The sequence below is a fragment of the Chiloscyllium plagiosum genome, unplaced genomic scaffold (assembly GCF_037043375.1).
Source record: "Chiloscyllium plagiosum isolate Xiang-an unplaced genomic scaffold, Cpla_swu_hap1 HiC_scaffold_9, whole genome shotgun sequence".
NCBI classification, from domain to species: domain Eukaryota; kingdom Metazoa; phylum Chordata; class Chondrichthyes; order Orectolobiformes; family Hemiscylliidae; genus Chiloscyllium; species Chiloscyllium plagiosum.
This window is the reverse complement of record NW_028270147.1, coordinates 90213214-90239119: the sequence shown is the minus strand read 5'-3', so window position 1 is coordinate 90239119 and position 25906 is coordinate 90213214. Positions and strand designations below refer to the sequence as shown.

The 25906-nt window shown below is 43.5% G+C and overlaps 1 protein-coding gene across 3 annotated transcripts in view; it reads left to right on the top strand.

Moving 5' to 3' along the window:
* Nucleotides 1-25906, top strand: part of LOC122554649 (ADAMTS-like protein 2) — a 122952-nt gene that overhangs the window by 54603 nt on the left and 42443 nt on the right. For all 3 annotated transcript variants that reach the window (XM_087990286.1, XM_043700011.2, XM_087990285.1), the window contains exons 6-10: nucleotides 5778-5901; nucleotides 7014-7094; nucleotides 7205-7380; nucleotides 16909-17086; nucleotides 21035-21485. In XM_087990286.1, the coding sequence (XP_087846412.1) occupies nucleotides 5778-5901; nucleotides 7014-7094; nucleotides 7205-7380; nucleotides 16909-17086; nucleotides 21035-21485 (1010 nt within the window). The remainder of the gene's footprint in view (nucleotides 1-5777; nucleotides 5902-7013; nucleotides 7095-7204; nucleotides 7381-16908; nucleotides 17087-21034; nucleotides 21486-25906) is intronic.

Sequence of the window (25906 nt, the reverse complement as noted above, 5' to 3'; positions counted from 1 at the left end):
GAGCATACTTCTGGGGATCCTCAACTAAAAACGCAATTGCAAGTGAGCGCGGCTCATGTCTAGCTTCGTGAAGGATAGTCCCTCTGCTAGCTTAGCAATTAAATTCTCTGTGCGAGGATTTGGGTATTTATCCAGCTGCAAGAAACAGTTTTCATTTGTTTAAGATCCCCACAAAGGAGCCCTGACCCACTTGGCTTCAAAATCGGTACGGCCAGTGCTGCCTGTTAAGGAAATTGAACTAATTTGATGGTTCCTTCACTTTCCAGCCTTCTGATTTCTGCCTCTGCTGTTGCCCATAATGGCACCAGACAGGCGTTACAGAACCGTGGAATTGCTTCCACGGTCAACATGCAAGGTGGCTTTGACTCTTCTGATCGTCCCTAGACCTTCCTGAAAGACTTGAGGGTATTAAATTCAGACTTCACTCGGGCAGCCATTTTCTAATTGAAAAATATTGAGCCAATGTAGGTCAATCTTTCTCAAATCAATTTTGCCCCCATCAAGCTTGGGCCTGAGCCTTTTACAACAATCAGCAGCAACAGAACCATTTGCCTCTCATTAGAGACTGAAACCAAAGTTGTATTCTTAATCTATAAAAATTCCTCAGTATACATTCTCAGCCTCGCCGAGGTCTTGTGCAAACTTAAAGATTTGAGTCCAGAGAGAATCTTGTTAGAGACTGGTTCTGCAGTCACTGATATGGCCTCCATTAGAACTGGGTAATCTTTTAACCAGGCTTTTATTTTGCTTGGTTCTGATTTGGATGTTGCTAAGCAATTTAACTGATCTAACCCAGGTGGACTTTCCAGGGTATGCACTCTCCTGGATACTGGCTTATGAATTCTCTTACTCAATTGAGATCCGATAGGACTCTTCTGTTTTGCATCTGCATACTGGTAGCACCTACAATGGCTTGCTGGCCTGGATCCTGAAGAAAATTTTAACCATTTAGCTCAGGCTTGGCTTTGTTTTGGGCTTTGCTTTCGGCTGACCTAGAGTGCCTCCAGTCAGCGTATATCCCGAGAGGGGACATGCAGTTGCCTGCACTGAAATGGTGTTCCCCAAGCACAGTCGAACAAGCGAGGGTGTCCACTTCCATCGGAGGACCCTACAACTTGTGTGCTCCATTTGCTACATTTTCCAATGAGTCAGGCAGGGCTGCCCTCTCTCCTGCCTTGTTTGTGTGCTGCATAGAGCCATTTGCCGAGTCCATCAGGAAGGATGCGAGCCAGAGAGGGGGGACTATTCCTGGCAGTGGGGGCCTGCAGGTTAAGGCCTCCCTGTACATGGATGACGTCGCCGTTTTCTGCTCGGATCCGCTGTCCGTGCGCAGACTCATGTGCATATGTGACCAGTTCGAACAGGCCTCGGGGGCCAAGGTAAACCGAGGCAAGAGCGAGGCCATGCTCTTCGGGAACTGGGCCAACCAATCCTCGATCCCCTTCACCGTCAGGACCGACCACTTGAAGGTGTTGGGTATTTGGTTCGGGGATCTGGGGCATGCGCCAAGTCTTGGGAGGAGCGTATCAGCAAAATGAGGCAGAAACTGGGCAGATGGAAGCTACGGTCGCTCTCCATCATGGGAAAAAACCTGGTCATCAGGTGTGAGGCACTGTCATTGCTGTTATACGTGGCACAGGTCTGGCCTGTTCCCAGAACCTGTGCCGCTGCAGTCACTCGGTCCATCTTCCAGTTTATATGGAGGTCAAAGATGGACCGGGTCCGAAGGGACTTGCTGTACAAAGATCTGGGCAACGGGGGAAAAAATGCACCCAATGCCACCCTCACCCTGATGGCCACCTTTGTGTGTGGCTGCATCAAGCTGTGCGTGGATCCCCGGTACGCAAACACCAAGTGTCACTACGTACTGAGGTTCTACCTGTCCCCGGTATTGCGAAGGATGGGCCTGGCCTCGCTGCCGCGGAACGCTTCGAGTAGTTGGACCGTTCCGTATCACCTGTCCTTCGTGGAGAAGTTTATGAAGAAAAGCACCTTTGACCACAAGTTCATCAGGAAGTGGTCAGCACGTAGTGTCCTTGAGACCCTTCGGGAAAAGGAGAGGGCGGATCCTATCGAGCGGTTCCCTGAGCAGACTGTCAAAGTCAGTTGGCAGAGTGCCTCATCGCCAGAACTTTCCAACAAGCACCAAGACATAGCTTGGCTGGTGGTGAGAAGGGCTCTGCCTGTGAGATCCTTTATGCACGCCCAGACTCTCAGCCGCACCGCACGCTGCCCTAGAAGCGGCTGCGGGGGGGAGGGAGACTGTCACACACCTCCTTCTAGAATGTGCCTACGCAGAAGAAGTCTGGGGAGGAATGCAGTGGTGTTTGTCGAGGTTCGTCCCGAGCAGCGCCGTGACGCGGGACTCTGTGCTCCACGGTCTGTTCCCCGGGACGCACACCGAGACGAACATCAACTGTGCCTGGGAGATCATCAACTCGGTGAAGGACGCTCTCAGGGCGGTCCGAAACCTGTTGATCTTCCAGCTGAAGGAGCTGACCCCAACTGAGTGTTGCAGACTGGCACATTCCAAGGTCGAGGACTACGTGTTGAGGGACGTGCTGAAGCTTGGGGCAGCTGCCGCCGAGGCGCGGTGGGGAAAGACCACCGTGTAACATCTACCTGCCTAAAGAAGAACAGGGGGCCCGCGCAGTCATTTGGGCTCTGCTGACGTCTCAGCTAAAAATGTAATCGGACAGACCTGTAAATAGGAATGATTACTCTGTTTTCGGTATGCAAACAAATGGAATGTTTACATACGTATGGCATGTCCAGTTGTACAGGTCATCAAAGTATTTTATGAATAAAGTGTATTTTTGAAATAAAAAAAATATTCCAGTGATGAAGCCAGTTGTACTGCCTGTTTGAAGTCCACTTGGGCTTTAGCTAATAGAGGTGCTTTTGCGTGGTTACATAGTTAATCCCACATACCAAATGGTGTGTAAGCATCTCATTAAGGGATAAACCAAAAGCACATGCCTCTGCCAGTCATCTTAGCCTAGTCAGAACTCCTGATACAGATTCCTCTGGTGTTGGAATTGCCGAGTAAAATAGATAGCGTCTCAGAATCAGAGGAGGCTTGGGGTCGTTATATTCCTTACCTAAATCGGTCAACACTTGAAGGGTTTAGTATCTGGTGCCACAGAAACTTAGGCCCCTAGTACAGAAAAATTTCCGGCTCCACGAGCCATCAGGAGAACTAGTCATTGCTTTTCATCTGCCCCAATGTCATTTGCCCAGAAAAAATAACGCATTCTTTCCACATACTGGGCCCAGTCCTAGATTGCAGGATTGAAGGAGTCAAACTTCCTCAAAAAATGGTACGATGCCAGAAATGCTTACCCCCAACTCAAAGGTAACTGTTGCAAGCAAATTTCTTCAGAAAAGTGCTTTGTTCGCGTCACCACTGAAATCACTCCACCGAGGCTGGTATCCCATCACCAAGCCACCCTTTATTTACAAGTAGAAAGTCTTTGACTCTGGAACAGCTTCATTAGAATCAGCACCCAGCGTGTCAGAATCGCTGACACTTTTTTTTCTGTCAGCCAGGGCTCCCTGATTGGACCAGCTTAATAGCCCCAGTCAGTGAACTCATATGCTAAGGTCCAGCTGGCAAATCTCATTGCACTCACTACAAGTAGTTGGTCTGTCAGCCTCACGAGGAGAAAGTGAGGACTGCAGATGCTGGAGATCAGAGCTGAAAATGTGTTGCTGGAAAAGCGCAGCAGGTCAGGCAGCATCCAAGGAACAGGAGAATCGAGTTTTCGAGCATAAGCCCTTCTTCAGGGCTGAAGAAGGGCTTATGCCCGAAACGTCGATTCTCCTGCTCCTTGGATGCTGCCTGACCTGCTGCGCTTTTCCAGCAACACATTTTCAGCTCTGTCAGCCTCGCAAACCTGTTTCATCTTGAATGGGAATGTGTCTGGTATGTTTGACTTCCTTGTTCTCCCTGGACTCATTCCCTGGTACCCTTATGTAATCACAAGTTGTCAGTTTCGGTCTTGCAAATTTCAATGGATCTGTAGGATTCATAGCATTTCAGAGAGGGGTTCCAGAAGGACTGAACTGGCCCTGATCCACGCTAGCTTGTATCTGGTCATGTGCTTGATGATTTCGGAGAGCATAGGCATCTTGCAACTTCACAGTGTTTACATATGTATGGCAGTGAGTGTGTGCCTCAGTCACTAAATGTACACCAAGAAATTGAAGAGGTGCTTTGTGGAATCCTATTACATCTAGCCATTAACCGTCTTTCTTCTCCACTGTGAGCTGTCATTATCTGAACATATATACAATGGAATGATCAGTGGTTTAGCAATCTGCCCTTTAAATTTAGGGAACAATCCACAATAGGGAGAGGCTGAATAGGCTGGGGCTGTTTTCCCTGGAGTGTCGGAGACTGAGGGGTGACCTTATAGAAGTTTATAAAATCATGAGGGGCATGGATAGGGTAAATGCACAAATCCTAGACTTGGGTGGGGGTGTCCAGAACTAGAAAGCATAGGTTTAGGGTGAGAGGGGAAAAATTTAAAAGGGACCTCAGGGGCAACTTTTCCATGCAGAGGCTGGTGCGTGTATGGAATGAGCTGCCAGAGGAAATGGTGGAGACTGGTACAATTACAACATTTTAAGAGGCATTTGGATGGGTATATGAATAGGAAGGATTTAGAGGGATGTGGTCCAAGTGCTGTCAAATGGAACTAAATTAGGTTAGATATCTGGTTGGTATGGACCAATTGAACTGAAGAGCCTGTTTCTGTGCTGTACATCTCTATGGCTCTATGACCAGTTTGTGTGGATTTGCTGGTGAATGTTGCCTGCAGAGTTTGAACATGATATCAATCCACTAAATCAAACTGTTCCTTTAAATACTTGGTGGAGAGCTATTTACAGGGCTCAGACCTTTGAGTATTGAAGTTAGGACATTATTTTGAAATTGTTTATGATGTTAGGGTGGCCTGTTTTGAAGTACTGTATCCTGTTTTGGTTGCCATATTCGAGGAACGGTATTATGAAATTGGCAATTGTTCAGAAAAGAGTTAGCAGGATGTTGTCAGAATTAGAGGGTTTGAGTTTAAAGGGGAGGTTGGATAGGCTGGGACTTTTTTCACTGGAGTGAAGGAGGTTGAGAAGTGATCTTTATAGAGGTTTATAAAATCATTAGGGGTATTGATAAGGTGAATCTGGTATCTTTTCCCTAGGGTGGGGGCATTTCAAAACTAGGGGGCCTGTTTTTTAAGGTGGGAGGTGAAAGGTTTAAAGACATGGGGGCATTTCTTTTCACACCATGTGTGGTTCACGTGTGGAATGAACTTCCAGAGCAAATGGTGGATGCAGATATAGTTGCAAATACATGAGTAAGAAATGTTTGGAGGGATATAGACCAAGCACAGACAGATGGGGCTAGTTTAGTTTGGGGTTATGGTTGGCATGGATTGGTTGGACTAAAGGGTGGTGCATAACTCTGACTCCGTGACTATGACTTTTTATGAAAGCTGAATGGAACTGATTGCGTCACTATTTCAAAAAGCTGGCACAGACATGATGGACAGAATAGCCTCTCTCGATGCAGTGTCACTCTCTGATATCTCAGAAGGTCTGCATTAAGAGATACTAGGACCTCAGATTGTTAGGATAGACAGCTCCCTAGAGACTGCAGTGAATGGCGCCATTTTTGGGTCAGAGAGGAGACGGTTTCCCCTTAAAATAAAACGCTGTCTGGAGTAAAAGATCAGCTGTCCAGAGTCCCAGTCAATGTAACACATGTTTCTTTGCAGCCTGTTGGTTGTGATGGTCTTCTGTACTCCTCCAAGCGGCTAGATAAATGCGGACTCTGTGGTGGTGATGGCAGCACCTGCTTCCGAATCTCGGGCACCTATCGACGTGGGATTACGCATTTAGGTAGGTGTGGCATCTAGCTCTTGGATTCACTTCAGGCAATGGAATATGTATACATTATATGCCAATTGTTAATGGAAGGGAAGGGCTTCTCACTGTCATCTTGGAATGTTTTCCACAAACATCTTTGGTAAAGGTTGACACAGTAGGCCAGCAGTAGCCCAGTGGAAATCCTCGTAGCTTATTGATGCACTTTGTCACTTTATACAGGTGTTTGCTTTCTGTGTTAAATGAAGGCAATGGATTGGCTGGATCATCAGTGACAGCAACAACAGGGGGCTGGTGGCAGAGTGGTAATGTCACTGGAGCAGTAATTCAGAAGTGCAGGCTAACCCCCTGATTCAGTACAATTAATAAATCTAGAATTGAAATTAGTCTCAGTACTGGTGACCTTGGAACCGTTGTCAATTGTTGTAAACACCGATCTGGTTCACGAATGCCCTTCTGGGAAGGAAATCTGCCATCCTTACCTGGTCTGGCCTACATGTGAGACAGTTGCACAGCTAAGTGGTTTACTTTGAAACTGCCCTCTAAGCAAGCAAGTTATACCAATTAGGGATCTGCCTTGCCAGTAGCATTAATGAAAGAATTTTAAAAAACCCTTCACATTTGTAGAGTACATTTAATTTAAAAATGAACCAAGATACTTTGCAGTAGAAGGCAGAAATTGACACCTTACCACAGAAAGAGACATTAGACCAATGACCCAAACAGAATTAGGCTGCAAGGATGGATATTAATGGAGGAGAAGTAGTTTGGGTGCCAGAGAGATTTAGAGAGGGAGTTCCAGATCTAAAGCGGCTCCTGTCATGGCTGCCCAAGGTGTCTTGGAAGAAGTGGAGATGCCCCATGGGACCTCTGTAACATGGCAGTATTCCAGACCCCAGTAGAACTATTTATCATTAGATCACTTGGAAGGTGTCAGACGAGTGCTTTTTTGTGATACTTGAAGAAGCTTTTCACATGGACTGCTTTTTGGAGCTGAAAAATATCATTTGAAACTCAGACTTTGGACGAGGAAACATATTTTAGTCACAGGGAGCCCCACCATCCTTGCATTAGATGTAACTGAGGTGTTTTATGATTTGACGACCTTCACTCTATTTGCTTGGCAGGTTACCTCTTCATTACGAACATTCCCGTCGGTGCTTCTGACATCCAAATAATTGAAAGGAGGAAAACAGAAAATATTTTAGGTAACTCTGTGAAGTTACTTCAGGCATTCTTTGTCCTTCACTCCCTTCCTGCTCACCTACTCCTCCCTTATTTCACTTGTGTACCAAATCACTTGTTTTATCTCCTAAAGCTCTCGCAGACGAAGGTGGCTACTTTTTCTTCAATGGGAACACAGCAATTGACAATCCTCGGAATTTCCGGGTGGCAGGGACAGTATTTAAGTACAGACGACCTGCAAATCCACTGTCTGATGGCTTTGAATACATCATTGCCCAAGGACCCACCAATCAAGGACTGAATGTGATGGTATGTAGATCTGATAACAACAACAATAGGCTTTCTACCTCATGGCATGCCATCCATGACTTTACAACAGCCAAGGGGCATAGGTTCTGTTAATACAAATCTTAATCACTGTCCCAATCAACAAAAAATATGGGAGCCAGCAGCAGGTAATGTTTACACTCGGGAGGGTTATTTGAAATAAAATCAAAAAGTGCTGGAGAAACTCAGCATGTCTGGCAGCATCTGTGGAGAGAAAAACAGATGCAACGCTTTGACTCCAATGACCTTTCTTCAAATCAGAAAGGACTATCTTCCTTCCTTGCTGTTCTCCAGAAGGCAAAGCACCCTTTCTGAGTTACTATTGCAAGTTCCTTTTTTGTTAACCTTTGCTTTTTTGTCCACTTTGCCAATTTTTTTATCGAATCCCTACAGTATGGGAATAGGCCATTTGGCCCACTAAGTCCACACCAAGTCTCTTTGACACCAAGCCGCAACCCACCCAGACCCAAGCCCCTACCTTATACCCCCCCTCCCCCCAGACACTATGGGGTCATTGAATCCACCTAACCTGCATATCTTTGGACCGTGGAAGGAAACTGGAGTACCCGCAAAAACTCAGGCAGACATGGAGAGAATGTGCAAACTCCAAAGACGGTCGCCCAAGGGTGGAATCAAACCCAGGTCCCTGGTGCTGTGAAGCAACGGTGTTAACCACTATGACACCGTCCCACACTTGGCTGCTGTCGGGCTACAGAGTGAATGTACCAGCCATTGATGGACATCAGCCAGCCAGGCCTTATCGCCCCCATCAACCCCATCCCCCTGTGCTGTCCCTATTAGTTTGGTTACCATTCGTACACCCTTGTTACTGTCCTTATTGATACCTCAGTGCAGGAAGTGAGTTGGAATTGTATGTAACAATTAAAAGCAGAGGTCATTCTGCCCATCATGCCTGCACCAGTTCAGTGTAAGAGCTAAGTAATTGGTCACACTCCTTGAGGGGTGCCTGGCTCAATTGGTTAGATGGCCAGTCTCTGCAGACTGTATGTTACTGCACCGACTGAAGTCAACATGAAGGATTTACCTTCTCAATCTCTTCCCTCACTTGAAGCTTGGTGACCCCTCAGGTTTAACCACTACAGTCCTCCCACTCTAATGAGGGAGCAGCCCTATGGTCTGATAAGATTGTGGTGACTTTATCTTGACTCCTTGACTGTTTTCCAATAGCTGTGCAATTGTCATGAAAGTTGTTCTGTGACCTATAATTTGTGGTCAGCTTCAAGTGACAGCTCTGACCTCTTTAAAAAGTTGGCAGAGTATCAATGGCCTGTGTGGTGACAACTTTAATTCTCTCGATGTGTAGTTGATTGTGGCCTTATTTCTCAGTGTCACGCCACAGTGCAATTAATAATCTTTGAAGCAGTGCAACGTGTTATAAAAGAAATTCTGCAGATAGCAAACCGGGTAATGCGAATAATCAATCTGCTTTGCTTTGTAAAAGGTTTAATGAGAGCTAACTAAAAATGGGCCATTTTTCTCACTAGAGCTGCGATAGAAGTTGAAATGTCATGAATAAGTTTTGAAAAAGAAAATAATTAATTTTAAAAGAAGCCTCTTAATTAATTGGAATGGAAAGACATGCTACTTTTCAGAGTTAGAATACTTGTTTAGCAATAGTTATTGTCAGATTTCCATTTAAAATCCCAATAAATCCTAATTTTATACGGGATCTCTAACAATGACATCAGGCGGGAAACTCTGATTTCGCTCATTGCTGGGCAGTAGAGTGGGGCACCGAATTCCTCTAAAAATGAGAAACTAACTAGATTCCTTGTTATCCAATGGCCATCAGTCAAGCCACTCTGAACCAAACCTAGTATTTTTATCACGAATAAACCAAAGTGTCCAAAGAAAATTGACAAAAAGAACAATTGTTTTGAAGGCTTTAATCATTTTCTTAGGCTGATGACGAGAGCTAAAGCCTTATTTCAAAGAGACACAGGGCTAACCTTAGAGGATTGGGAACCTTGCTATGAGTGGTTAGTTATTTCTCCATTCTTCTCTCCAGTGTGAAAACAGGTTGACTCTCTAATGTAGCATTGAGAGTCTTGCATCATTGGAGATATTTATTTTTGGCTGAAACATTACACATAGGTCCTGATTATCTGCCTATTACTCCCGCAGACACCTTCAAAGAAGAGCAGGGGTATTTCCCCAGCCTCTTAGCCAACATTTAGCTATTAGCATCATCCAACTCAACAATCTAATAATTTACCTTATTGCTTTTTGTGGGGCTTTGTACAAATTAACTGCTTTGTTTGCTTGTATTATAACAGTAACTGTACTTCCTGGGCTGTTGGCTGAATTGAGTTCATCACAGGTGCTATTTAAATTCCGGTTCTTTCCCGCTTTTTTTTCCTGGAGCAGGAACCGTTATTTCTGCCCAGCGACACAGTAAGTGGAGTACGAAATCTGTGCAGTCACTGCATTCTGAAATGCAATGGAAATAAAGGCGCAGGGACGTGGGACACCTGTCTGTTATTAACAATGGAATCCATGGCAAAATGGAACATTCAAAACTTTGCATTTACTGTTGCAAATACAGTGAAGGATTATGAGTGCCCTTCCTCGAATGGTGCTTGAGGTTTCCCCTAATTAACACCATTCTTCAGAACTTTTTTTTCCTCCAACGATGAGTTCCTTATAAAACCAAAACACTTGACAAGTTCTGAATTTACACATTTTGCATGTTACTGCCAAATTTGTTGTTCTCCCCCCTCCCCACCCCCACACTGTCAAATGAACTGCTCTACTGGGCTGCTGATCTGTACCATCAAAATATGAAGACACTGTTTGTGAGGAGCACAGTTGAGACAGAGGGTGATAACCAAGGGATAGCCACTTTACAAACAGCTTAAAGAGACCGATACTGGGCAGTGAAATGCTCTCATTGCAAAGAAAAGCTTGTCCTTCCTTACTTTGTCAAGAATAAAGAGGCTCTTTCTCTCCCACTGGCGTTGAGAAATCCCCGTTTGAATTCTTTGTCCCAGTCACCTCTTGCTCTCAGTCAATGCCAGCGTGCAATTCCTTTTCAAAAAGAAAGATCCATGCATTCTGCCTTGTCACTCTGCCTGTCAAAGTCCTGACAATCCCAATCCTAATGGCCCTCTGGTAGTGCCTACACTGCACAGAGGACTACAATGCAAGTAAAAGACCCACTACTGTCTCCTGAAGGATGACTGGGGATAGTTTAAAGGAATGATATGTAAAGCTGCCATTCATTTATGAGGATAATGAATGCTAAGCCCCATAAACCGTACTGGTAAGAATGAGCTGTAGACCTGTCACGGCACAATGGAATAAAATGGGAAAAATTCCTTGTTGAGTTAGTGCAGGATCTCACTTCCAACCAGCCACATCTTGTAAGTTTGAGGCAGTTTGCTTAATTTGGCAGTAAGCCAGAGCAGGTAGAACATTTGTAACTATTTTTTAAAACTCTGCATACATGGGAGACTTAACATTAAAATAAATACACTTTATATGAAAAGTTCTTCCTTGTATAGTACCTAGTCCCCTAAAATAAGCTGTGATATTTCAAAAGCAGCTTTTGGAAAGTTTTGAATGTTGCCTTTGCTACTGAAGAGCTAATGTGCAATGTGACTCCAGCATTAACTCTTGGATTGTGCTTCTGACAACATCTCTTCATCTTATGATGTTATAGGTCAGCAGCCCTGAGGAGCAGTTCATTTGACAGGAGGGAAGCAACATCAGTTTTGGCAGTAAAATTTAAGGTATATATTGAGGATTTTGAAATATAAGTTTATGATTATCACATGACTGTCATCGCTGGGCATTATGCCTGTGTCTTGGGCACTAATCTTTTTCCTGTTTCGAGTCAGCTATTTACAATGAATTTCCATTATATTATGTTAACCAGACATTCGTCAGGCAAACTTTCTCAGCGGTCTATATCCAATAAATTTCTAAAGCTGGATACCTTGCAGATAGATTTGCTGTAATGATGAAAGGGTTTATATCACTTCTTGAGTCATTTTGTTGAGTACTTCATAACTAAGATTGAGAACAAATTGAAAGAAGCGTGGCTTTATAAATAGGGAGTATCAATTGCAAAAGCTGGGACATTTAGCTGAACCTTCACGAATTGCTGTTGGGTCTTAAGCTTCAGCATTGTGGGCAATTCTGGACTCTGTAATTCAGGAAGTATAGTAAAGCCTCGGGGGAGGATGCAGGAGAGACTTAATGGAACGCTTTTAAGGAAGAGGGGTTTGCCGGGAGAAACTGGAAACATTGGGATTGTACTCCTTACAGCAAAGCAGTGGAAGGGGAAAGGCAGGTGAATTGTGAAAACCTTATGAAGAGCTTTGACAGAGTAAGTAGAGATAAACTGCTTTCACTTGCAGAGGTCATAGATTTAAGATATTGGCAAAAGAACTTGAAGTGAGAAGAGGAGAAGTGATTTTACACAGTGAGTTATGATCTGGAATGCATTGCCTGAAAGCATGGCAGAAGCAGATTTAATAATATTCCTGAATAGGAAACTGGATACATAAAAAGGAGCAATTTGCAAGCCTATAGGAAGAAAGCTATGAGTGAGACCACATAGATCATTCTGTTAAAAGGTTGTCACAGTCCCCACAAGTACAAGTGATGGGCCTCCATGCTTCATCATTGAATGATATTTCTACCAGACCCAGTGAAAGATCTGTTGATATCAAAGGCCTATATTTAGTGGTCCTTTAGGTGTGATATTTTCCCAGATGTCCAATGCTAATATTTTGTGGTGTTTGTCACACCAATCAGTCAGTGTAAGGATTTTTAGATCTAGATCATTCTCACCAATCCTCCTTTGCATTATCTTGGGCATAACTAATGAATACAGGAGGATGCAGCATCAAAAGGTATCTACAAATTAGGCACTGTTCTTAGAAAACAAGTTTATTGCATGTCAGCTACACGTATAACTACATTTGGTGAGGTGTAGTTCTAGGACTTTAGAGAGCTGGTTCAGATACATCTGGCCTGATTTTTTTCTTTCAGTTGTTCAATGGAAATAGTGCTGTAAATGTAGACAGAGCTAAGTGATTCCACAACCAATGGGTCAGGTCGGAGCTCTGTCTTTTTGCCGCATCTAGTCATAAGTAGTAGAGGGTAATTAAACAACTCGTTGGAGGACGGGGCTCCACAAACATCTCCTCCCTTAATAATGTGGGAGCACAGCACATCAAAGCAATGGAAATGGCTGAAACATTTGTAACGACCTTTGGCCAGAAGTGTGTAGTGAATGATCATCCAGTTTTTACAGCAATTTCGGTTTTTGATATAAATGGGATGTGTAGGTTAGGTGCATTAGGCATGGGGAATGTAGAGAAATAGGGTAGGGGAATGGGGTCTGGATGAGATACTCTTTGGAAGGTTGATGTGGACTTGTTGGGCTGAACGGCCTGTTTCCATACTGTATTGATTCTGATCCTTTTGAAAGCTAGAAAAGAACTCCTTGTCTCCACCACAGACTGTGCATAACATTGGTAGAATGGGTGGCGTCAAGGTAAACATGTATCCCGTTATGAACCATTACCTGAGATAACAATAGGAACAAGAGAAGACCATTTAATCCCTCAAACGTACACTATTCAATGCCAAAGTTCATATATTCCCTTCTATTCCATATTCCTTAACGTAAAGTATCAATCAATCATTTTAAATCCATAATTGATCCAGCATCCATTGCCATTTGCAGAAGAGAGTTCCAATTGCTTTCCACATGGAAGTGTTTCTTGATGTCAGTCCTGAAAGGTCTAGCTCTAATTCTTTGGCTATGCCCCTACTGCAGGATTCTCCATTAGTTGAAATAGTTTCTTTGCCCCCCCCCCACCATGTATTTTCCATGTTAGCTTCAGAGCTGCAATCACACCCACTACCTAAGCTTCTAAATTCCAGGAACTACACCCCCCCCCCCCAATAATACATAAAAGGCCCTTAACCCACAGACTGTTTTGATAGATCTGCATTGCACTCTTTCCAAGGTCATTATATCTTTCTGAAGGAGTGGTGCTCGGACTCTTCAAGTTCTCCAGGTGTGATCCGAGTAGGGCTTTGGAGAGCTGGAGCATCACTTCTACCTCTTTACCTTCTTATCTTATGGATAGAAAGGCTACTATTCAATTAGCATTTTTGATGATTTTCTGGAACTGCTCACTGACACCTTACTATGCAGATGGCTTTTGATGCCCTATTAGTTCTACCTTTTTGACATTTTTTTATAGCCATTATTTGGGCAGAAAACATTCTTGTAGTTTATTGATAAACTTTGAATACTCAAGAAGCTTGACTCCATCCAAGACAAACCAGCCTGGTTTTGATTAGCACCCCATCTAACATCTTTTACATCTACTCTCTCAACCAATGGCACACAGTGGGAGCAGTGTGTATCATCTATAAGAAGCAGAAATCCACCAAGGCTTCTTAGATACCCACCTTCCAAACTAATTGTCACTATCAGTTGGCATGGTGGCTCAGTGGTTAGCACTGCTGCCTCACAGTGCCAGGGACCCAGGTTTGATTCCAGCCTTGGGCGACTGTCTGTGTGGAATTTGTGCATTCTCCCCATGTCTGTGGGGGTTTCCTCTGGGTGCTCTGGATTCCTCCCACAGTCCAAAGATGTGCTGGTTAGGTGAATTGGCCATGCTAAATTTCCTGTAATGTTCAGGGATGGATTGGCTAGGTGCAGTAGTTAGGGGAATTGTAGAGTAATCGGGGAATGGGTCTGGGTGGGATACTGTTTGGAGGGCTGTTGTGGATTTGTTGGACCAAGTGGCCTGTATCCACACTAGGGATTTTATTATACTGTCTAGAAGGGCAAGGGCAGCAGATTCACATGAACACCATCAACTGCAAGTTTTCCCTTCAGTCACACACCATCCTGACTCGGAACCATATTTTCCTTCCTTCACTGTTGCTAAGTCAAAATCCTGAAACCCTCTTCCTAACAGCGTTGTGGTTATATGTATTCCACAAGGACTGCAGCAGTTTGAGAAGCCAGCTCATGACAATATGCTCCAGAACAATGATGTACAGCCAATAATTGCTGGCCTGACAAGCGACACACAAATCCCATGAGAGAATAAAGAAAAAGTAAAATCTGTTGCTGGTTTTATTGTTTTGTTCTGCTAAAGGACGTGCTTTGGTCTAAGGGCTGGAACTTATTAGCTGTCTGGGGACGGGCTAAGTGCTGGGTTTGGAGGACAATGGGAGAAAGGAGGGGAGATAGTCATGTCATCCCGTGAGGGGTGGGTAAGGTAGAGGACAGTTCTGCTACTTAGAGTGCACTTAAGTGGCAATGAAGGCCTTCCCACCTCCACTAGCATTTATGTAAATGGAAACTGGCAGGTGAACCCATGTCGTATGCTCCAAGGATGATGGGCCTTCATATGTGGACACTCTTTGACCTACGGAAGGTCTACAAAGACAGCAGTGACTGCCCTCACAGCAAGAACACCACATGCCCTCACTGGTCTCATGCCAAACTCCAGTTACTTGGTGACGGGGGCTCCATCCATCATCTCCCCTTTCTACCAGGTAGAGCCCTCGCAGTGCTCCAGGGAGTAGCTGGCCCATCTTCTAGCCCAACTGACAGCCAAACATGCACAGGCAAGATGTGGCTCAGGGTCCCACAGTGGTTTTGCACTCAATTTTGGCCTGTCAGCATCACCATCACCTCATCACCAGCACTAAAGTCAGCTCTTCATCACAGATCAGCATTCCCTACTGTGTTAGATTGGCATTTCCAGTTCCCACCACCCATGTGCACTGTACTGGCACATGATGAGATTGCCAAATCTTGGATCATGTTGTCGGATGGAGGTCCAGCTCTAACTCATTTCCCACACAGCTAGCAGAAAACACGTTTGGCTCATCCAGATCCAAGTATGGAGGTCCAAGAAATGAAAGGGCATGTATTAATTCCAGAATACAGTTTTTAGATTGAGTCATGTAGATAACCACGTTAATCCAGATTGTTGTGGATGACCCAAGCACTCAGCCGGGGTATCCCCTGGGCAGGCACTGCAAACTCTGTTCCCTCCACATGTTTCCCAGTAGTCTAGCTGAACTATGATGTTAGTCAGCGAATCCTTGTAGACTGGTCTGGCGTTTCCACATCCCACACACCTTGTGACCTGAGATTGTGTTCCTAGCTAAAGTAAGATTGAAGGAAAGAATCTTACTGGACTTCAGGGAATTCGTCAGAGCCAGTGAAATAATGTCTGAAGTGCAATCTCAGTTGTAATGTTGGTAACATAGTGGTCACATTGTTTGTTTGTACCAGGATTCCACAAGCACCAGCAGACAATAGCCAAATCATCTACTTTATCAATTAAATTTAATGGAATAAATATTGGTCAGGACATTGGGGAGAACACCATCTCTTGTCTTCAAAGTAATGCCATGGAATCTTTTACGTCCCTTTGGTTTAGCATCTCCTCTGAAAGATGGCACCTTGTACAGTGCAGTACTCCTTTTGTCCCACATTGGACTGTCAGGCTGGTTCTGTGCTCAAGACCCTTGAGCTTATAAGCTACTGACCCAAAAGCAAGAGTGATACCACAGGGGACCATAGCTGATGGTTATTGTATCATTTGAAGTCTCATGGAACAGTGCTAATTTACCACAGAGCTGTCCAGTTCTTATGAATCAATTGTTGTGTAATGATGGTGAAGTTACCAACGTATTTATGAATGGAAAATCATGGTTCACCAATAATTTGTTGACAATTATATATTTAACGGCATAGAAAAGAGGTAGGCGATGAATATAAAGTATTTGAATGTTTCAAAAGCATTATTTTGTTCAAAATGTATTTGAAGAGTAAAGAAGCCTTACTCCAATCCGACAGAGCATTGGTGAGGCCTACCTGGAGTACTGAGTGGAGCTTTATTCTTGGTTTTTAAGAGTCAAATGGCCTAATTCTGTTCCTGTTCCTTTAAAATTAAGGGATAAAATAACACATTTCATTTGTCTAGTGAAGGATTTTCTTTAAAACACCTTACATCTCAGGATATATAGCGTAGAATAGCTTGTAGTGGTCTATCTCTCAGTTCCTGTCTTATCTGTGATTATCTTTTTTTTAAGCAATACCATCAAGGTCATTGCTATTCTGAATTCTTCTTTTTTTTGTTCCTCCTAAGCTCCTTACCTTTTCCATAGTTAAATCATGACTCATAATTGTCTACTGACAAATAAATACAAACTGTATCATTGGGGAATTACCTTTATATTGTAGAAGCTAAAGCCTCACTCTATTTAGCCTTATTCTTCCAAATTGTGGATGTTTAAACTCTATCTTATTATAGACTAATCACTAGTGGTTGTATCTCCACTGATTTACCTCCATGCTCTCCAATTGTTTCTGATATCTGCCCTTTCTGCATGGGTTCAGATCAAGAACAATATTCTCACGGAAAAATAGAAAAGATTATTCTGAGGTTTTACATTGCTGTTTGGTTCTGATGATTTCTCTTTCTGCTAAAACAGTATTACAACCTCAATGGGAAGATGCCACATGTTACGTATGAGTATACGATCCCACGACCGCCCGTGCTCAAGCCTGCGCCTCCCGACGAGAGTCCGTTCTACTTCAGTGTCCCAGAAGCAAAGTTTGAAGACCGTGTCAGCAACTGGCATCGAGTCAAATTCCACCCAGGCCCTAACGGTGAGCCACTGCTTCCTATTGATGCAGCCAGCTAGGTTCTTTACAGCAGCAATAGTGAGATTGCATGGGTCAGGACGTCTCAATGATGTCCCCTTCACCTCTGACCTGGAGCCAAAGGATGGGAATATCATTCTCTTTGAGATGGACGATCAGGATTCGGAACTGTATCTTTCAAATAAACTGCCTGATGTTTCCAAGTATTGAGTTTTCCAAGTTACAAAATGAATTCCATGTGAACTGAGCAGTTCAGAAAGAAAGGTTCAAAATCAGGCTTTAAACATGCTCTGTTCAATATTTCTTTAGGTTTGTGTGTGGAAGTCTTGCTCCTTTTAACTTTTCCTGGGTTTCCCTGAATCCCAGTAATTGACCTCCTAAGTTATACAGAACTCTGTAGCAAGGCTTTAACAATTAAGACTAGGAGTAGATCATCAAGCTTCTTGAGCCTGTTCAACCCAGATCCTGACTGGTCTGTATCTGAAATCCATTTACCTGCGTTTTCTCCGTATTCTACCCAGAAACGATCTAGCAATCTTATTTTGAGAATTCTAGCATCTCACCATTTCACCCATCCCCACATACTGCTCTTTCAAAGATGACCATCAATTCTCATCATCCCTACCATCTTCGGCTCATTGTTCTAATCTCACCACTGTCTTCTGTGCACCAACCTGACCACATTGCTCCCAGACTCTCCTAAGCCTTCCTTCCTGTAAACTCTTTGCAATCTTCCTCGGGGGTTCCATTAGTCCATAGTGTCCTGTAGGAATCTCAGACCTACATGTCCCATTCCTTTGCTGTCATCTGCACCAAGCTCATCCGAGGGCAGTCCTGTCTTCACCAGATAAGAAATGGAAGATTTGCATAGTGCCTTGGACAATCTCAGGACATTGCAAAGCATTTTTTTTGCTGCCAGAACAGTATTTTTGAGACATAGCCTCTCTTGCAGGCTGGCAGCAATGTGAGATAAACAATCAGGCAACCAGTCAAACAAGATCCTTTACACCCACCTGAAAGGATAAGCAGGACTTTGGTTTGAAATCCAAACAGTTGTCACCTTTGACTGTGCACTACTGCCCCAGTATTAAAGCAATGTGCAGTCAGGATTAAGTGCAGAAATATTCTGGTGGGGTGTCACCTCCAGACTTTGAGATGTCAGTGCGACCATTGAGCGACGGTTGACATATCATAGTTAGTAAACTATTTTTAATCAAATCGTAAAGCTCCCAAGTAGGCTTGAACATTATACCCACTCTACATCAACAAGATTACCTACATTTATGCTTTCGGTGCTTAATTTGTGTCTAATGTGTGCTTTCATTGCCCCTTAACTATCACAGTGCATTCTTGGCTGTGTGATCTCTCACATTCTCCCCTCTGAAAATTGCCAAATTAATCCCAACAGTTAATTTTAAAGCGGTGTGACAATTTGAAATGTTGCCAGTATCAAGCTCTCAGACAGCATTACCGTCTGAGGTGTGGAATGGCTTTGTGCCTGTGAGGTTGCTAACACTGAACCAGACCTCTTGAAAGAGAGGGGTGTTATCATCAATCACAAATTCTGCCTTTCATAAGATTTGACAATAAACAATAGCAGCCTGTTTTCACTGGGCCACAGAGACCAGGGCAATGTTTTTAAAGCTAGAATAAAATAAAAATGTCAGCATGCACACCAGGATGGCCATTTGTAGACTGTACAGACAATTGAGGTCCTTATGGTTCTCCTCTCAAACCCTTTAAAGGAAAGTTGAGACAGACATTTTGTCCTCATATAAATTCCACTGGATTGTGACTATATTTTCTTTTGACATTTTTGTTTCTTCAGGTGGATTTAAAGATTATTTGGAAATTTAAAGCAAAGTTGTCACATTATATCTACCTTAGACTGATTATTTAGAAGACACTGTTGAGATTAGCTATGAAATATGTCAATGAATTGACTATTTTTAATTACCATAACACTCAACTACGTAGCATTCATTATTACAGCAAATGTTTTCTTAATGAGACCAGAAGTCAATAATCAGTATGAAAACACACACTTAGTTTTAGAAACCTAATACAAGGTGTATACACATCGCTGTTATACTTTATTTACGGCATAGATCACTTAGAGTCATCGAGTCATACAGTATGAAACAGACGTATGTCGTGCATGTGGATTTTAATTGCTCTGCCAGTGTGGCTGTGTCTTCAGTTAATTTGGTTCCCGGCACCCCTCCACTTCACTTATCTCTTATCTTTTGGCCACCTGATCTAGCAGCTACTTATGCGACTTTGCTTTAAAATGCTCTTGTGAAGCACGTTACAACATTTCATTACGTCAGAGTTGCCGCATGAATGTATTGCTGTTGAAGGGGATTTGCTCTTCTGGGAGGAATAGACAAGAGCAGTGCCAGGTGGATGAGAAGGGACCGGGTATGACCAGACCAAGAAGCAAGGTTATGCAGGGGACTGTAGTAATGGTGAGCCTGCTGGGGAGGGGCGATTGGGCAGAAAGAGCATCAGTTTAAGTGGTTTGTGTCTTGTGCTGGCTTTGCAGCTGAAGCAAGTTGGGCAGTGTAGGTCGATCAAACAGTTTGAGTTGGCAGGCAACGTTGTGGTGTGTGGTTACTTTATGAGCTTCAGCAGTCTTTAAAAGTGCAGCCAGGTTGTAGAATCTGCAAGAGTTCGTTGGTGACTCTAATCCAGTGGGCTATTGAAATATGTCAGTTTGGCCAAAGACTGAAGCTTGTACTCTGAAGTATTATTTTAGAAGGTTGCGAGGTATTTTTGCTCAGCTGGAGAAGATACCTGGGTGTATAGCTACAATTTTGTAAATGTTTCTCCCTCAGAATGAACTATGTGTGGGTATACCACTACTTTTAGCCTTGTGATGAGATGGCGGTGCCTCTGCCAAAGCAAATATTTGTTGCCCATCTTAATTGCCCTTGAACTGAGTGGCCTACTTGGCCATTTCAGAGGCCAGTTAGGAGACAGCAGTAAATGGGAGAGATTGGCGTGTGGCTGTGACATAGTGGTAATATCAAGGGACTATTAATCTGGAACATGCTATGTTCTAGGGAAGTGGGTTTGAATCCCAAAAAGGCAGATGGTGAAATTTGAATACAATGAATATCTTTTTCCATTGTTCATGTTTCAGGAAGGAAATGTGCTATCCTTATTCGTTCTGGCCTACGTTTTACTCCAAACTCACAGCAATGTGATTACCTCTTAACAGCCCTCTGAGGTAATCAGGGGTGAACAATAAATGTTGGCCCATTCAGCAATATCCACATCCCACAAAAGAGTAAACAAAAAGATAAAACTGTGTTGGTTTGGATTGAACAAGCAATAGTAGTCTCATTCAGATTAACCATGAAGCTATCTTTGTATTGAATTTAAATTGAATTGAATATAAATTCCACCCACTTCTATAATGGGGGTTTGATTCCATATTCTCTGAGCATTCACCTCTGCCTCTGGAAATATTTTCTAATCAATCTATTCAGGGATGTTATTACACTCTTCTGGAACAGATGGGACTCAAACCCAGGTCTCCTGGCTTAGAGGTATAGACACTACCACTAAGGTTTTTGGATCACTGCAGTGATATCACTATGGCGTCACCGTCCTACAATGTTGTGGAGTAAGCTCATTATCTTGTGTGCTTTCTGTGGAAATGGAAGACTTCTGATGAGGGATGGGAAATTCAGTGAGAGTCCTACAGTTAGCTCCTGCACAATATGTCCCAAAGACTTGTTCTACAAAATAACAGAGCCTCATAAATTACAGAACCACTGTTGACTAGTCAAGATACAGATAAGTTGCGTTGTAATAGAATGGAGTTACAGGGCTAAGTGACTTGCTCCTGTTCTTATGTTAACTTCTATGTGACCTTTGAAAGAGTTCAAGGATTTGGTTAACCAACTGTATAAAGAAGACATTTCTGAACCAATGTTTCTTTCTCAGCCCTTCAGTCCAACGTAATCAGTCTGAGCCCAACACCATGGAACACAACAAGCACTTTGCACCACCCCCGTTTGCACAGTAACTTTCGAAGCAGTTCCCAGCAGAGCAGTCTAAGAGCACTGTGCAGGAACAGCTCCCTGAACGCAGCTCTGCCCATCCTGTGCACAGGGATAGAGGCTAACATGTCGGCCAAGCTCAGGACTGAGAACTTCACCAGTTACTCAAACCCAGGAGGTGGCAGCCAGCAACTTGAAGAACCCAATCAGGGCAGTGTACTTGAACAGCTTCATGTGGGCTCGGAGCCCGGAATAAACACTGGAGGTGAGGAGAGATTTAGCTACAGCCTGTTGACGGATTCAATTTATCCGCTTTCCAATTCCACTTCATTCCACCTCTTAAACTTAGTGAATAACCACAGGACGGAATCTATTCAGTCACCAGACACTGAAAGGTAAGATTTAACTGTTCCTTTATTCTTGAGCTTAGTTCAGTTCACTCTTGTGTAATGGTCTTAGAAATAAACTCCCACATTTTGTAGTGAAATATGGAGACACTGTCATAATAGGAAAGAAAGTGGTTGAGCTAATGCAATAGACATGACTGACTTTCTTGACCCTATTTTAGTGGCTGTGGTGAAATGATGCGGTACCTCCCAATGGCAAACAATATCATTAGTTAAGAGGGAGATTGTCCTTTCGGAGGGTAGTTTGTACCTGATTTATAGTTAAGATGACTTTTCTTGTCGATGCTTCCTGATATTCTGGTGAAAACAAAATCCATGGAGGTAAATTATGATTGCTGTGCTTTGCAGAGAGCTCCGAAAAGTGAACCTCAAACAACACCATGGTTAGTCCCACTTATTGGGCCCTTTCCTCACTGTGAGGGTGTAAAGTGTTGCTTTCTAGATCCAACCTGTGATATGAACTAAACTTTTAAGTTTGTGAATTGTGTCTGGGGGGGCTCCTGTACCATTTCACAAAGATTTCTCAAATTTGTTAAAAATGCGAGAGTTTCTAATTTTGCAGAACACCCAAAGCAGGGAACAAAATGCTTAGAGATAAAGGAGGAAGCTATGCTTGTCTCACCCCAGGAGCTGTGCTTGACTGAGTTCTCCCACATGCCTGACGCCTGAAGTGGGTTTGAGGCAGTCAGAACCCAGTCTTTCCCCTTAATTTGGGTTAAATGGCCAGCCCTCCAACAAATGGAGGTTTATGGGAGTTTCAGTCTGTGCCCCACCTGTCCTGGGAGTGCCCAGTACTGACAAAGGGTTCCTTGAAATGGGAGAAGTGTTTCAGTTCCACACACTAATATCTCTCACCAAAATTGTAAGTCATTTCCAGTCAAATATATTTTGTGGCAGGTAATGAGAAAACCAAGAGAGAAAGATCTATATGACCTTGTTCTCAGCAATCTACCTTTCACAGATGCATCTGTCCATGATTGTGTCAGCGGAGTGGCCACTGCACAGACCTTGTGCAGATGAAGTCCCGCCTTCCCATTGAGGACACCCTCCATTCTGTTATGTGGCACTGTCACCATACTAAATGGGTTAGATATCGATACGATTGTGGACCTCAGAACGGGGTATCCATGATCCACTACAAGCCATCAGCAGCAGCAGAGTGGTATTTAAACGCAATCTATGGCCTGGCCTATTTCCAACTCTATCATGCCGGGGTATCAACCTGGCTTCAATGCAAGGCATAGGAGGGCTTGCCTTGAGAACCACCAGCCATATCTAAAACTAAAGTGTCAAACTGGTCAATCATCTCAGCTGTAGGCCACCACTGCAAGAGTTTCTCAGGGTAGTGTCCTAGGCCCAACCATCTTCAGCTGCTTCATCAATGACCTTCCCTCCATCATAAGGTCAGAAGTTGGGTCGATGATTGCGCGATGTTCCGCACCATTTGCGACTCCTCAAGTACTGAACGTCTGGCGGTTACCAGAAACTGGAATGTACTAAATACAGTGGCCACAAAAGCAAGTTAGAGGCTAGGAATTCTGAAGCATGTAACTCCTCCCCGTGACTCCCCAAAGCCTATCCACCTTCTACAAGGCTTAAGTCAGGAATATGGTGGAACACTCCCCGTTTGCCCAGTTGGTACATCTCGAACAATACTCAAGAAGCATGATACTGCTGAGGCCAAAGCAACACGCTTGATTGGCAATCCTTTCCCCACCTTAAGCATTGACTTCCTTCACTACCTGTGCACACTGGCAGCAGTATGTGCAAGTTGCAATGTGGCAAACTTGATAGCACTTTCCAACAGCCTCGACCAACTAGAAAGACCAGAGTAGCAGATGCAAGGGCACACCATCACTCACATGTTCTCTAGGGCAATAAGTTCTAGTCTAACCAGCAAGCCCACATTCCCTGAAAGAAATAAGTTAAAACGTTCACAAAAAAAACCTCTGTAACTGCAAACAGTGAGCAAATTTCTTCTTGTGCTCCTTTGTAGCTTTTGATTGCTGCAAGCACACCATTTTCCTTTTGTTGTCGTATTGCTTCTGTGCAGTTTCTACGCATGCCTCTCTGTTCCAATGCTGCAGTGACTTTGTATCCCACCCCTGTGGCGTTTTCCAAATATCTATATTTGCCCTTTACTGCTTCATTTGTTGCCTTTCAGTGGCATCTTCAAATCCACAGCCCCTCCAGTGTTGTCAAATTGTCTGTTTGACAGCAAATAGTTAAATGTTCTTCCATCAGAGCATTAAGAAGGTGGAAACCCCACCTTTCAGCCCATTGATGCCATCAGCACTTTGGTTACTCACTTCAGACTGAATGCAGTCATGTTAAATGTGGCATTTCATTCTTTCCAGAATAGGGCCTCGCATCCCCAAGATTGTCCAGGCTGCTTCCATGTGTCGATGCACCATCGACCACACTGTCCCCCACTAACAGTGAACAGCCTTCTCCATGCCTTTGTCATCTGTAGATGTGATGACCAACTTCCCCATGGGCATCCTTCCATTCTTGACTTTCCAAACACATCACTTTCCTTGTATCTATCCCTGTCACCCTTGATGAACCCTTTTGCTTTTGCTCTGACCCAGCTCTGTAACCACCTGCTGCCCTTCTAGCTCTAATCTTTTGTGACTCCCTTTTCCTTAGGGACAAAGTTATCAACAATTTCAAGCTCATCTCTCTACTTCTCTATTTTTCTTTGAAACCTTTTTCGAAACCTCTTTCGCATAGTCCAATCTTGTTGTTGTGCGTACTCAACTTTCCTCTGTATTGTTCTCCCAGTATAGCATGTTTTTATTTTCTATATTTAACATGCTGCATAAGTGCACATTGTTATATAGAATGCTAAAGAGCACCATGACATGATAGAAGCAGTGTATTTAGCTGTGACTGCAAAGCAAAAAGACACGTACAAATTTGAAAAGACAAGTGAAGCTCCAACTTGAAAGAATTTGAAATTGCTCTTGATGAATTGTAGGTTAATAACAGCATTGAAGGTTGTGGGGACAATGCTGTCATATAAATGCGAAAACTGATTAATACATTATTATCCTGAGGTTGAACTGAGTTTACTTTAGGGGAACTTGCTTCTTTATTGCATTTTTTTAAAGTCCATAGAATATTCCAAAGTGCTTTTGCATAGTGAAGCATGCTTGATATTGTATGCATTGCTGTAATGTAGGAACTGTGACAGCCAATTTGTCCCTAGAAAAATGCAACAAACATCAAGATTGTGATCAAATCATGTGTTACAATGTTGTTTAGTGAGGGATAAATATCAGCCAATGGAGAACGCCTCTGCTCTTTTTTGAAACCAAGCCTGGGTGCCTTTATGTGATCCGAAGAGGAGGGCTTCAGCTCATTGTTTCATTCCAAAGGTGGTAGCTCACACAGTGCAGCAATCTGTCAGTATTGCGTGGAGGTATCCGTCCAGATTATTTGCAGTGTATCTCAAACACTTTCCATTTTGATTGGTCAGTCGTGCAGATAAGGATTGACCGAGTTTGCTCTACATTTTGATAAGTGCAAAACTTTGAGTGGCCAATGGTACCATAGTACAAAATGTGCTGGAAATTCACTGAAAACTTGTGATATTCTTAAACTGGGCATGGTATCAAAGCCCATCCATTTCAGATTGCACTACTGGCATCCGTCTGAAGTGAACCTAATGGAAATTCTTTGTACAAAGGAGCTTTCACGTGCTTGATTAGCGTTTTAAGAAAGTGGTGCATGTTGCTTCCCAGTTTGTTAAATTTGCCCCCATCGCTGAACTGACTAAATCTATCCATTCCTGCCTCCAGTCTGATACCTGATCTTCCATGCTGTCCTCCACCCAGACCTACCATCGCCCCGTGGCCATGTCCTCATCACTGGATCTATGCTAACCTAAAAGAAAATGATTGGAATAATATGGAAAGAGCCAAGAACCGGGGGCTGGAAGGGTGAGGGACTGTCAATTCAGCAAGACTCATTGATGCTGTATCAACACTGCTGGAGCCCATAATGCTGTTTAAAGGAGGTGGAGAAGATGGACTCTGAGAATCTTTTGCCATTAGGATTATCATGAACTGAGTGATTCATGGATGTGTTCTTGGTCAGTGTTAACTGTGTCCAGGGACTTCAGATAGAAAAAGGCTTTTGGTGAATACAGCTTAAGGCTAAAACAATTGAGTTGGAAGTGAAGGATCTTGTATAATAATTGGAAAGATTGAGATTTCACTTGGTGTCACGTTTGTACAGTGATTAATGTCAGTATTTTTAATTATGTGAGTTTTTGTTTGTGTATCAACCTGAGACTAAGGTTGTAGTTAATTGGGCAGTAAGCACTTCAACAGACTGGAGAGGTACAACTATCAGTACCCTCTCTCAATCCTCCAATTCCCATGGCAAGAATAGCACTCCAACAC